Source organism: Ostrinia furnacalis, unplaced genomic scaffold (genome assembly GCF_004193835.3).
Source record: "Ostrinia furnacalis isolate ACB-3 unplaced genomic scaffold, ASM419383v2 OfSCF6210, whole genome shotgun sequence".
NCBI classification, from domain to species: domain Eukaryota; kingdom Metazoa; phylum Arthropoda; class Insecta; order Lepidoptera; family Crambidae; genus Ostrinia; species Ostrinia furnacalis.
The window spans coordinates 22,760-35,794 of NW_021136449.1; the positions used below are offsets into that span (position 1 = coordinate 22,760).

Here is a 13,035-nt window from a genome sequence, read left to right on the forward strand (position 1 = left end):
GTGTTTACCAGTTGTTTAATCACTGGGATCGGTTTATAACTATGATTAGCATAATGTTACAATTCGACTTATAGTTCTGCATGTAATTATAAGAACTCTTGCGTAAAAAATAATTTTTCCCACGAGAATGAAATGAAAAAGTTAACTTGAACATATAATTTTGAATGTGTAACATGGCAAATATGGATAAATCTCTTGTTCGTGCATCACGTATTCACGAAAATTAAAAAATCATGTGTTGTTTATCTTACTTTGGGAGTAGAACTAGACATTCTCGAAACTTGAAACATAGATGAAGCTTTAAGACAAACTTAATGAAAGCTTTTTCTAAGCATCAAAGCAAAAGTGCTTTAAAAATTCCCAAGCAAGTTGTACAAGATGTTTATAGTATTAGTCAACTGTTATCTGAGACATTCTTATTTAAATGTTCTGAAAACGAAACGAAAACTAAATAAAGTAAAATCTACGGAGAAACAAGAAATAAAGTTTTGTTTGAAGTGAAGTTTTTATAAGAGGTGGGCAAATCCAATAACACCGACTTAATATTCACTATTTGTCGTTTGGTATTTTTACTGAACATGAAAAAGAAACAGAGTAATGTGTAGGTAACTTTGTCCTACAATGGTTTGCATTAGTAAACCTACACAAACTCGGCGATACTCGATTAAGACACTCAGCAAGCATTACAGTTTTCAACATCGGCGCTGGCGGAAACGCGTTATGAATCAAATAATAAAAAGAAATCGGAATACACACGGCCATTTCTGTATTGTGCCTAAGTAAGTCACATCTCACGACCGACTTATTGCTATTACTGCCGATTTACTGTCTGCCTCGACCTTAGCACGGGGGGTTAAGATTGACAATCGAATGTCGTTGCGGGAGGTGTAAGCTAGCCCAGTTTAGTCTATGCTGTAATGGCGATGACACTGACTCTTTCTTCGGCTAATTAATTTGCGCGGGTTAGAGAAATCCATGGGAGCTGTCGTTTGGACTGTTTTTTGGGTTCCGCTTGATGATTTGTGTGTCTACGATGCAGATATGTGACTGTAAAAACATTCCATACACGTCTCTCTCATTTAAGTGTACCTTTAAGCCCAATAACTTTGAAGGTGGTAATAGGTTTCAGCTTGCGATCACACTTGGTTTCAGCTTGCCATGGTAATGCTGATCTAGGTCGATTCTAGACTCATACAATCATTTCAGGTAATTTAGATTATTTATGATTTAAAAAAACATAACACGTTGCTTGCAATTTAAGCTCTTGTGACCCAACTTGGTAATTATTTCATTAATGAGAAAACTCAGTGAAAAAACTTCATGCCCTTGTCGGTTACGACTTACACCATAAGTTTGTAGTTAAGTGGTTTTAGCAAAACAAAATAAGTAGGTATACTCATTACTTTTTATGCGGAACTCACTGGCGTTATTGCACTAATCTGGAGGTCAAACTTGCACAAACCGTCATTGGTTTCGGTCGAAGGAAAAGTGGTTCTTTTCATCTCGCCCTACGCCTGATAGACATAAGGGTCATAATGATAATCTACTTTTAAAACCAGCTACGGCTTCGTGGATGTTAATTTTACGGCCCTTAATTAGTCCAGTCACAGTGGTGTTGAAACCTCAGTTGAATATCAATCAATGACTTAAGTTTTGTATTTTAAAACGGTGATGTTATGTATGTGATGAATATCTTGGTGTGAATAAATTGAAAGCAAACCTTTTACATCTACTTACCTTACATTTTTGAGAATTTAACTTTTAATTTTCATGTAATACGTAACTACGAGTACATTGGCTATATGCGTTGAGTCGCTACTCTGACTTGGATGTTCGGACATTATCGTAGACTTCTTGAAAACATGCGAGTTCCTTGAAGCAGTGCCTATTTAAACTTTGACGATAATGATACTTAATCTAAAACTTATATCTAAGTATCATAAAATATAGTTATTTTAAATGAAACCAAAACTAAGGTAAAATCACTTAATCAGTCTTGCATTATACAGGAAAATATAGCAATACGCTAATAGCTCCAGTAGTTACAGCTGACTTTAGGTGGTTTTTCATAACCCAGGCTCAGGGTGTGTTTAAATTGCCGCCCACAGACAGGCCGCCGCATTTTGCAACTAGTCTAGATAGATATAAACACTGATTGGACTGGTGTGCTAATGTGTATCCTAGAACTTAATTATAGGCTTGATTTATAACTATCACATTATAATTTCTTGGAAATATGTAAACTACCGAAATAGGTTAATAGGTTTCGAAATAAATAAACGTTTTTATTGACTGGATAAACGTATTACCAAAGCATAAACAACATAGATGTAAACTAACGATCCTCTTTACTAGCTCCATGTTATTGGTTTTCACCTATTTCAATATGGCGTATGTCACCAGTAAATGAAGGAGCATCCACAATTACATTAAGCGCTTTCTTTAACAATAAATTATCATTTTTAACCCGATACGTAAGCGCGAAAGTGTCGTTCCATTGAAAGAAACTCTAATTTCAATATTGCCTTTTAGCTCGCAGCTTAACCACTACTTTCATCTAATTTAACAGTATAATCTGAGAATTACCCAGGCAAGTGGCTACCTGATGCAACTTCCTACCCCTGATAATGTTTTCAAACTTTATGTCTATGGTCTTAGGCGTAAATTCCCAGTAGGTATCTCTCTATGGAATAGACTAATTGATTTTGTGCAGAATATCTACATAGTATTTTGTAAATCTCAATAGTTTTATTTACGAGTCAGACAAAAGCCTGTATAATATAATCAATAAATTCATGTTTCATCATCACACTGGAAACAAACACCCACAGCAAGGCAAATACACGCACTAAACACATTCTCCTCACTCACTACATTACGCACATAGGTACTCATTAACGAACACCTTTACACAATACTACCTACATACTACTCGTTTATCTTTTTAGAAAAAAACAAACGCAATCACATGCAATGTTTTACCTTAGGTACTAATAAGAGTTTACTCGTCGCTTTACGGTTACATAAATCCAACAATATTTAGTCGGAGTAGAGTACATGGACAAATAGTTAATTTTAATATTTATAATCTTGGGCACTATCACTATTATTTACTAGTGTGATCTTGTCCTGCTGATGCTCTACCATTGCCATAGGATAGATATTTTCTATGTATAATATGTATTTATTATTGGTTTTTGGGCCTTTATTTGCGCCAACTCGACCAGGTTTGATCTATTGTGGCAGCCCTTGTCTTTAAAGTTCACTGCTTAGTCCCGTTGAGTCTATAAATTTCCAGATTCTTTGGAGCGTGATATCTGCTATCTCATCCGGGTGCATGATGTGTCGCCCGAGATGGATACTTCTTTTGCTCATAAGCGGGAAGCATGAGCAAAGAACATGCATGGCCGTTTCTTCTTCTGTATGGCAGAATCTGCACAGAGTTTCCTCGGTCATGTTCATGTTCGATTTATGTTTGTTTAGTTTGCAGTGGCCGGTCAGTATTCTAGTCACTGCACAGGCTTTGTATCTTTTGAACTTTAGCAGTTCCTTAGTTACTTTATTGCTATATCCCTGAATGAGTGCTTTTGAGTGTTTTTGTCCCGATGTAGACTTCCACCACTCAATAGCCTCTTGTTTGCAGAGGGCGGTTAGTAGCGTGGTGGCTCGTTGTTTGGTAATGCCACAGAACGGTTCTACGCCGATTTGAGGGTTATCGGCTCCATCTCTGGCGAGTTCATCTGCTACTTCGTTTCCTTCTATATTCGAATGTCCTGGTACCCATGTAAGCGTTACTTTGTTGGTATTTCCCAGTGCATTCAGTGTCTCGGTGCATGTTTGCACCAATTTTGACGTGTATTCGAAGGATGTTAAGGCCAGCAGTGCTGCTTGGCTGTCTGAGTTGATGTAGATGTGTTGATCCTGGAGCTTCCTTTCCAAGTTTATCTCTGCACATTTGTTTATGGCAAAGACCTCGGCTTGGAAGATTGAGGCTTCAGTCCCCATGTTTAGGCTAACTTTGAGCTTAGGCCTCTCTCCGTAGATCCCGCAACCTACATTATTTTCCTTTTTGGATCCGTCCGTGTACCAGACGTGACTACCTTCCTTAAATGACATTTGGCCTTCTAGCCATTTGTCTCTAGGAGGTATGTTTACGGAATATAGTTTGGTGAAGTTACATTCCGTATGCATGTCGTCACTGGGCATGCACAGAAGTTTGTTTTCAAGTACTGATTCCTTGAGTCTTATCAGATTTTGAGAAGCCCATCTGACTTTCGTGCGGGTGCAGATTCTATATGTGCTCTGCTTGGCTTCTTTTTGCACATGCATATGCAGTGGTATAAGATCCAGCAGAGCATTTAATGCAGCCCCTGGTGTCGTTGATAGTGCTCCGGTTGCTGTGATGCAGGCTAGCCGTTGTAGGCTGCTCAGTTTCTGTATTGTTGTCACTTGGTTGACCTTGCTGCACCAGACGGCAGAGGCATAGGTTATTATCGGTCTCACGACCGCTGTGTACAGCCATAGGGCGATTGCGGGTTTTAGTCCCCATCTTGACCCTGCCATTCGACAACAACTCCACAGAGCCATTTTGGCTTTTTGAATGATGTTGTTTAGGTGCGAATTCCAAGTAAGCTTTTGGTCAAAAGTTACCCCTAGATACTTGGTTTCGCTTGAGAAAGGAAGAGTTTTTCCGTTTAATTTCAGATTTACCAGTTTTTCCAGTTTTCTCTTCCTCGTGAATGGTATTATCACTGTTTTATCCGCATTAATAGATAATTCGTTTTCTCTACACCACCTACTTATGGTGTTGAGAGCGCCTTGCATTAGACTTGAAATTGTGCTCAGGCAGGGACCTCTGATGATAACCACTAGGTCATCAGCATAGCCTTGAGTATCATAGTCTTTTTCTGCCATTTTAGCAAGAAGTTGATCTACTGCTAGTGTCCATAAAAGTGGGGATAGTACGCCTCCTTGTGGACATCCTCTTGTGGCAAGAAATTCAAGCTTTGCAGCATTGAGGGTTATGTTTACTACTCGGTTGGAGAGCATGTTTTTTACCCATCTGATGGTGCTTATATCAATCCCTTTTGCCTCCATTCCTTTTAGAATGGTTTCTATAGGGGTGTTGTCAAATGCACCTTCAACATCGAGAAAAGCACATAGGGCCGTTTGCTTATCCTCTAGGGATTTTTGCACCTTATCGACCAGATCGAGCAGGGCTGTTTCAGTAGATTTTCCCTTTTGGTATGCATGTTGGTTGATGCTTAGTGGTCTTTTCACTAAGTATTTGGCTCTAATGTGCTGGTCTATTATCCTTTCCATGGCCTTCATCAGGAAGGATGTTAGACTTATGGGTCTGAAGGATTTGGGTTGTGAGTAGTCCCTTTTCCCCGTTTTGGGTATAAAACGAACTTTGACCCAATTCCATGGTTCTGGTATAATACCCCAGGCGTAACTTGCTCTGAATATTTTTACCAGATGCGGGAGAAGTAAGTTATTACCTTTTTGTAGAAGAGCAGGAAAGATGCCATCTTCTCCCGCTGATTTAAATGGTTTAAACTTTTCCAAAGCCCATCTAATCTGGTTAGGCCTAAAGATATTGGAGGCCTTATTCCAGTCTGAGCATTTAGCCCTATGGAGTTCATCATTCCTTTGGGTATTGCTTTGTGTATTGATTTGGTACGAACCCGGAAAGTGTGAAGACCTAAGGAGATCCAGAGTCTCCATCTCGGTGTTCGTAAATGAGTTATCTGGCTTCTTTAGTAGTCCAAGATAGTTGTTTGGGGTCTTAGCGAGGATTTTGTGAATTCTTGCTCCTTTGTTAGTTTGTGCAATTTCTTCACAGAAGCGTCGCCAAGAGGCTCTTTTAGCTTTTCTGATTTGTTTGTTATATTCTGTTAGGGCCTTTCCGTACTTGTCCCAGTCGCACGGTTTGGCACGGTTGAATATACGACGTGTGATGGCTCTGAGCTTTTCTAGCTTCTTGTTCCACCACATTGGTGATTTGTTAGATTTTACTTCTTTTTCGGGGCAGCTTCGTTCGTAGGCATTGATTATGCCATTATTGAGCATTTTGACCGCGGCATTAAGAGAGTCCGGTGTTTTGATAGTTATGGGTATATCCTTTAGATTCTCACTGAGCAGGGTTATATACATATCCCAGGAGGTGTCTTTTGGATTTCTTACTCTTGGATATTGAGCTTCTACCAGCCCTGAAATATCAAAACGTATATGTCTATGATCAGACATTGAGTTCTCGCTGCTGACGTGCCATTTTGTTATACATTTTGACACATTTTCTGTTGCGAATGTTATATCTATTACTTCCTGTCTGGTTTTTGTTACGAATGTTGGCGTGTGAAAGATAAAACAATACTTACCTAATCAAATACTTGGCTTCGCAATGTCTGCAAGCTGTGAACAGCGACTGTATTTTGGCGATTTTCTTGTTCACTGAGGCGTGACCTGAAATAATATGACATGGTTTTGCCACTTTAAAATTATGTGGGTAGTTTGTAAAAATATTTGGTTTTCCGTTCGCATTACTTTTTACAAAATAAGTTAAGTTAAGATTGTGTCACTAGGAACTCCCTAATGAACATGTTACCAACTGCTATCTTCTCCGCGAGGCGTCGATCTAGGATATATTGAGTGGCTAGATCACAGTGTAGACGGCCTATCTTCTCAGCGAGTCGTCGGTCTATAGTAAATTTAATTGTTATGGTGTTTTTTGTTTGTTTACTCTTTTATGATTGCCTTGTTTTTCTTCTTCTCTTCCTGTACATTGCGTCCCCCTGCTGACAACAGAGGGCCCCCGCTGAAAATCAGTTTCGAGACAAGCCCTGGCGCGGTCTTGATGTATGCTGAGCGGGTGCCTTTTTGTCAGAGGGGCACAAGCAGCTATCTGTCCATTTGTGTATCTCTTTCATTATGTACCTATGTCTTTCCTGCTTGTATGTCTTTCTTTTAAATAAAACCTATTCTATTCTATAGTCTATCGAGCTAGTCTCAGTGCACTCACCAGTAAGCTCAGCCACGTCCTTCAACGCGCGCAGCACGCGGCGGCACCGCAGCGGCGGCGGCGCGAACATGGTGCGTTGCGTCGCGCGCGCGCTCTGCGCAGCCGAGCCCAGGTCGCCGCACTTCTGCGCTGCGCTCTTGATTTGGGCCAGCGAGCGGCCTGTGCACTGCGCTACGGCCTTCATTAGGTATGTTTCTGCTATGCCTGGAGTAACAATATTATTATCAGGAATGGATGCTAAGCACTAGTCTATAATCACAGATATTAACGAAACAGAAGTGCAATTCTATTATCTCTAAAAACATTTAACTTTCTTAATCAGAGGTGGAATTGTGTAAAGCAATCGTAATCATTTGACAGCTCAACGTACGATAAAGTCAGTTAAACAAAGTGTTTGACAGAATAATATTGTACGTTATAAACTGTCAAATGATAACGATTGCTTTACACAATTCCACCTCAGGTCTATAATGAAAAGAAACAGCGTGACAGTTTGCAGGACATTCTTCTCAGGTCGACGGATCGATATTTAGTGGTTGTCTCTTCGTTGAGCTGCACGTAGTAAACTCTGTCAAGCGTTCGTCTGTCCTTGATGTTCGTGTCCATCGAGTACAATATAATAAGTACGAACCTATTACCAGCGTGCTCAGATATGGCACCTGGCTGGTGACATCCAAGCCAGTGCCAGATATGGCACCTGGCCGCGCGATCAGCACGCGTACAATAAAATAAGCACGAACCTAGCTCCAAGCTGTGGTAAGCCGGCGCGAGCTGGTTGAGGCACAGGTAGACACACGGCAGCAGGTCCTCGGGCGACAGCGCCAGCAGCGAGCGGAAGAAGTTGCTGAGGATCTCCACCATCTTCAGCCGAGCTGATGTGCCTTCAATGGCCTCGAGTGTCCGCGACAGTGTCAGATATGGCACCTGGCTGGTATCATCTGAGCCAGTGCCAGATACGCCACCTTCTACCCGGGTCCTTGACGGGGTACAATATAATAAGTACGAACCTAGCTCCAAGCTGTGATATGCCGGCGCGAGCTGGTTGAGGCACAGGTAGACACACGGCAGCAGGTCCTCGGGCGACAGCGCCAGCAGCGAGCGGAAGAAGTTGCTGAGGATCTCCACCATCTTCAGCCGAGCTGATGTGCCTTCAATGGCCTCGAGTGTCCGCAACAGTGTCAGATATGGCACCTGGCTGGTATCATCTGAGCCAGTGCCAGATACGCCACCTTCTACCCGGGTCCTTGACGGGGTACAATATAATAAGTACAAACCTAGCTCCAAACTGTGATATGCCGGCGCGAGCTGGTTGAGGCACAGGTAGACACACGGCAGCAGGTCCTCGGGCGACAGCGCCAGCAGCGAGCGGAAGAAGTTGCTGAGGATCTCCACCATCTTCAGCCGAGCTGATGTGCCTTCAATGGCCTCGAGTGTCCGCAACAGTGTCAGATATGGCACCTGGCTGGTATCATCTGAGCCAGTGCCAGATACGCCACCTTCTACCCGGGTCCTTGACGGGGTACAATATAATAAGTACAAACCTAGCTCCAAACTGTGATATGCCGGCGCGAGCTGGTTGAGGCACAGGTAGACACACGGCAGCAGGTCCTCGGGCGACAGCGCCAGCAGCGAGCGGAAGAAGTTGCTGAGGATCTCCACCATCTTCAGCCGAGCTGATGTGCCTTCAATGGCCTCGAGTGTCCGCAACAGTGCCTGATATGGCACCTGACTGGTATCATCCGAGCCAGTGCCAGATACGGCACCTCCTACCCGGGTCCTTGACGGGGTACAATATAATAAGTACGAACCTAGCTCCAAGCTGTGATATGCCGGTGCGAGCTGGTTGAGGCACAGGTAGACACACGGCAGCAGGTCTTCGGGTGACAGCGCCAGCAGCGAGCGAAAGAAGTTGCTGAGGATCTCCACCATCTTCAGCCGCGCCGACGTGCCCTCAATGGCCTCGAGTGTCCGCGCCAGTGCCAGATACGGCACCTCCTGGCCGCGCGACCAGCACGCGTCCTTGATCGGGTGGTACTTGGACTTGGCCGGGTTGTATTCTGTTTCTGTGTAAAAAGAGGATGTTGTGGAAATCTATACTAATATTATAAAGAGGTAAAGTTTGTGTGTTTGTTTGTATATTTGTTAAATTGTAAGGGGTAATCTCGGGATCTACTGAACAGATTTTAAAATTCATTCACAAATAGAAAGGCCACATTATTGCTGCATGTCATAGGTATAAAAAACGGAAAAATTCCACTCGGGCGACTCAATTTTTTATGAAGGTGTTATATTTACCTGGAACTACTTTATCCTCCTTTTTCTCATTGTCTGTACTTTCTGTCTTACTAACTGGACTTACACTTTCCTCCTTCTTACAATCAGGGCTAACACTCTCCTCCTTTTTAATTTCTTTTTCACTTTTGACAGTTGGGGAAGTCACCTCTTCTTTAACCTTGAGTTCAGATGTCGGAGAACTTTTCCGTTTGTTAGTTTCCTTCTTCTGTAACGGTGATAAGTCCACTTTGGCTTTTGGCTTTTTGCTTTTAGGAGAGTTGTATGTTTTTGGTGGTCCAGCACTCTTTTCTACTTTCATCGGTGAGGACTTCGGAGATGGTCCTGTCTCACTGCCAGAGCTCTCAATCCTTAGCCTTTTTGATTTCCTTCTCTGTGAAATTTATATCAATTTAGTTTTAAAAAGTGTAACAATCATTTATAGCATTCTTAGTAAGTAGAAGTAAAGTATTATAATACTTATAATTATATTTTTATTTTATTTATGTTATTCTAGGTATAGGATAATACTGTACTTTCATCAAAATCCGTTCACTAGTTTATGCGTGAAAGAGTAACAAATGTCCATCCAGACATCCAAACTTTCGCATTTATATATTAGTAGGATAGGAGGATACATGAACAATAAAGGAAATCACCTTATCAGAAGGAGGTGAAGCCTCTTCACTTGCCGAGCCACTGCTGTTACTCTCTAGCCGTTGTCTTTTGGAGGACCTCTGTAAATTAACAAGCAACAATGAGCCGAGTACATCCTTCTAGATTAGATAAGCATTGGACATGGAGCAGGTATGTATAGCTTGAAGTCATTTTAAAATCTAGTGTACAGACCTTTTCCTTTCCATTAGACGGTGGTGATGTTTGATCACTATTAGAGTCTGTCTCCTCCTGAGTAATGAGAAAATGTATTGCTTTTTTTCAATCAAAAACAAAGATTATAACCTATCCAACCAATTGGAAAATGGGAACAGAAATTTAATACTCACATCATGTATAACTTCCTGTTCTAATTTAACAGGTTTCTTTGGAGCAGAGGAGAAGAAACACATTATGGTTTTTTGAGCCATGATCCTATTTCTTCCATAAAAATAATTGTTTGAAATGGAAACCTGTGAGATAACTTTTCTTGTTACCGGCAAATGTGTACAGTTAACTAAAAATCTAAATTGCACGATTAACTTACTGAAACTTAACATACGTAATTATATGAATTTCATGGTTTTAGTAACTTATTTCAATAAATACGAGGCAAAATACCAATTTTAGAAACGCAATCTTTTGGTGGTTATTCATTTATCTGTCAAATTTGCCATTTTGGCGCGCAGACCGCAGTAGACTGTCATTAGTGCTGAGCTTCGATCTTCGATTTACTTTCCGAATGAATACCGATTCGATTCCTGTTTACCGGTATTTTGTGATTGTGATTAAGATGCAGAGCAACACTAAGGAACACATTCGGATACATGCATTTCGTAAAGCATATAAGTTGCATAAAAGTAAAGGGCCATTATAGGACTAAAACAAATTTTAGTTCTCAACAAACAAAACCTTTGAAATAATCATATTTTTTCAGTAATTGTGGTATTCTTCTGTCTTCATATCACTAGCTTTCTTATTGTGTCATTTGAATATTGAGTATCCGAATTTTCAGTTGCAACTTCCTACCAATTGCATATCTTTTTATTTAATATTATATTAAAATCTTGATATTTTACTATCAATTCAAATATTTAATTAATTTAAAATTATGATCTTATATGACTTGTGTTATTTAATTCACATTTTCTGATTCTTAACGTTAAAAAGTATTGTATTCGTTCTCAATCTAGAACTTATTTTGCAAAAATGGCTCCCTCTAGTAGTTGAACTGTCAACTATACGCGTGTCGTCCATGTTCCGAATGTGGTGTGACTTATTTTTGTTTTGTGTTAATTTTCAATACAGTAATTTATATGTGAAATGTAACAGCATGTGTAATCCCATATAGTGGAACCTTGCTCCGGCTGAATGGATCCCGCCGTCGCGTGGTATCAGCCCGAGCAGGAAGGACCCGCGAAGCGCCTGTGGCTTCGTATCTGGGAAACTCAAAGTGAAATAGACAAAATGAACCTAAAAAACTTAGAAAATGCTAATCCTAATGTGAATAAAGCTCAAGACTTTATACCAATACACGATGTGAACGGTGAAAGTAGGAACAATAATTATTTCCACCCCGCGCGGAGGAAAATAAACGATAACCGCGCATCAACTTTTAACCTGAATAAAAACCACGATGCTCTAATAGGTGAATACGGAGGGTGTCCGTGGAGGATACCCAATTACCCTTACAAGCCTGGGATTCTCGGGTGAGTAGCGTTTTAATTTGGTATTGGTTATGACGTGAAATGTCAACGTGTTGGTTAGGAGGCGCTGTGACGGTGTGGCAAGCGTGCGAGCCGAGGGCTGACGGAGGCCGCCAGAAGCGTGCTCTGTTCTCACACGTTCACGTGCGCGAATGTACCTGCTGATCTCTGGTCCATACCCTCTGTATCATACTATTCCAGAAAACATATACCTAAGACTTGGTTCATCTCTGTCATAACATTTATTGGCTAATGTGTTGGTTCAAAACAGAAAGGTGCAAATCATTCATTAATAAATTGATAAGAAATAAATATAACAGTATTATTGACAAGCTTGAATGGATACAGAGGGTGTCGATAAATGATATGTTTTTTACCGTAAAGTTAATTGTTATCACAATGTTTTATGTAATTTCAGTATTTACTTATCATCAAGATAACTTTACATACACTGCACCTGCCATAATTAAAATATTTGTAATGTAGTAAACTACTATTTTCAATCTTTATCCACAAAATAAAATAGTTACTATTATTGATACAAAAACCCACTGCTGTAAAACTCAAATGATATAAAATGTTCTAATATTAACTACTAAACTCATGTCGGAATCATAGAATGCACCCATAAGTCAGTAACTGGCATGTCGTCTTGTAGCAACGGTACCATTCACGGTGCACGCTGGACGCCTGCCAGCCTCCCACGCACTCTAAAATACCAGATAGTTCAATGTTTTGGAGCTGTGATACTGTTTTGTCCAATGTCGATTGATATTTCAAGATGAATAACCAAAGTAAATATTATCTTATCTGTTTTTTAACCATTTGAGATAACATTTGGTTACTTTATTTACAGAACTTTGTTTAAGTTGAAGTGTGGATCAATACTTGTTACTATTGTCATTGTTTGTTCAAAAGGTGATTTATCTACCTACCTTTTGTTTCTACCACCAACTTTTTCTCAAATCATTATTATCAAACTTTCACTTGAAACAACATTTCAACATTAGGGCTAATAATGTAATACAGCTACTTTCAGGAATTTATTCTTATGAATTATCATGCTTATTATAAGAGGGTGGTTAAAATTGTTTTGAAATCACTAATTAATGTAAGTAAAGAGGAAAATAGGCCACAAAGTGCTGCAGGGGGTAACCATATTATTGTATGTTGATAAATTAAAATTATCTAAGATTACCTAAGATATAAAAACAGGTATTCAAGTCAGTGTGTGAGTGAGACAGTAAACAACAGCCTGCCCACTGACCCACATAGTGTGTTAGTGACTCACTGCATGTTGCTAATTATTCCATTTTGTCTTCTCACTATTTTTGCTTTCTCTGAAAAATTTATTTGATAAAATCAATTATTTTGTCAAATCAA

The 13,035-nt window shown here is 40.2% G+C and overlaps 2 protein-coding genes across 2 annotated transcripts in view; one reads left to right on the forward strand and one right to left on the reverse strand.

Annotated features, from left to right (window-relative positions):
* Positions 1-1,508: 1,508 nt before the first annotated feature.
* On the reverse strand, positions 1,509-10,617 carry LOC114362110 (DNA ligase 1-like). The gene is made up of 11 exons (XM_028317378.1): positions 10,509-10,617; positions 10,297-10,419; positions 10,142-10,198; positions 9,952-10,029; positions 9,317-9,686; positions 8,830-9,084; positions 7,022-7,225; positions 6,381-6,465; positions 5,915-6,136; positions 3,781-4,462; positions 1,509-1,514 (listed from the first exon to the last, which is right to left on the reverse strand). Exons 2-11 carry the CDS (start codon positions 10,375-10,377, stop codon positions 1,509-1,511), a joined length of 2,040 nt encoding a protein of 679 aa, XP_028173179.1. The 5' UTR covers positions 10,378-10,419; positions 10,509-10,617.
* A 555-nt stretch (positions 10,618-11,172) lies between these two features.
* LOC114362111 (terminal nucleotidyltransferase 4A) overlaps positions 11,173-13,035 on the forward strand; it is a 29,016-nt gene continuing 27,153 nt past the window's right edge. The window contains exon 1 of the mRNA XM_028317379.1: positions 11,173-11,655. Within this exon, the coding sequence (XP_028173180.1) occupies positions 11,318-11,655 (338 nt within the window). The 5' untranslated portion in view covers positions 11,173-11,317. The remainder of the gene's footprint in view (positions 11,656-13,035) is intronic.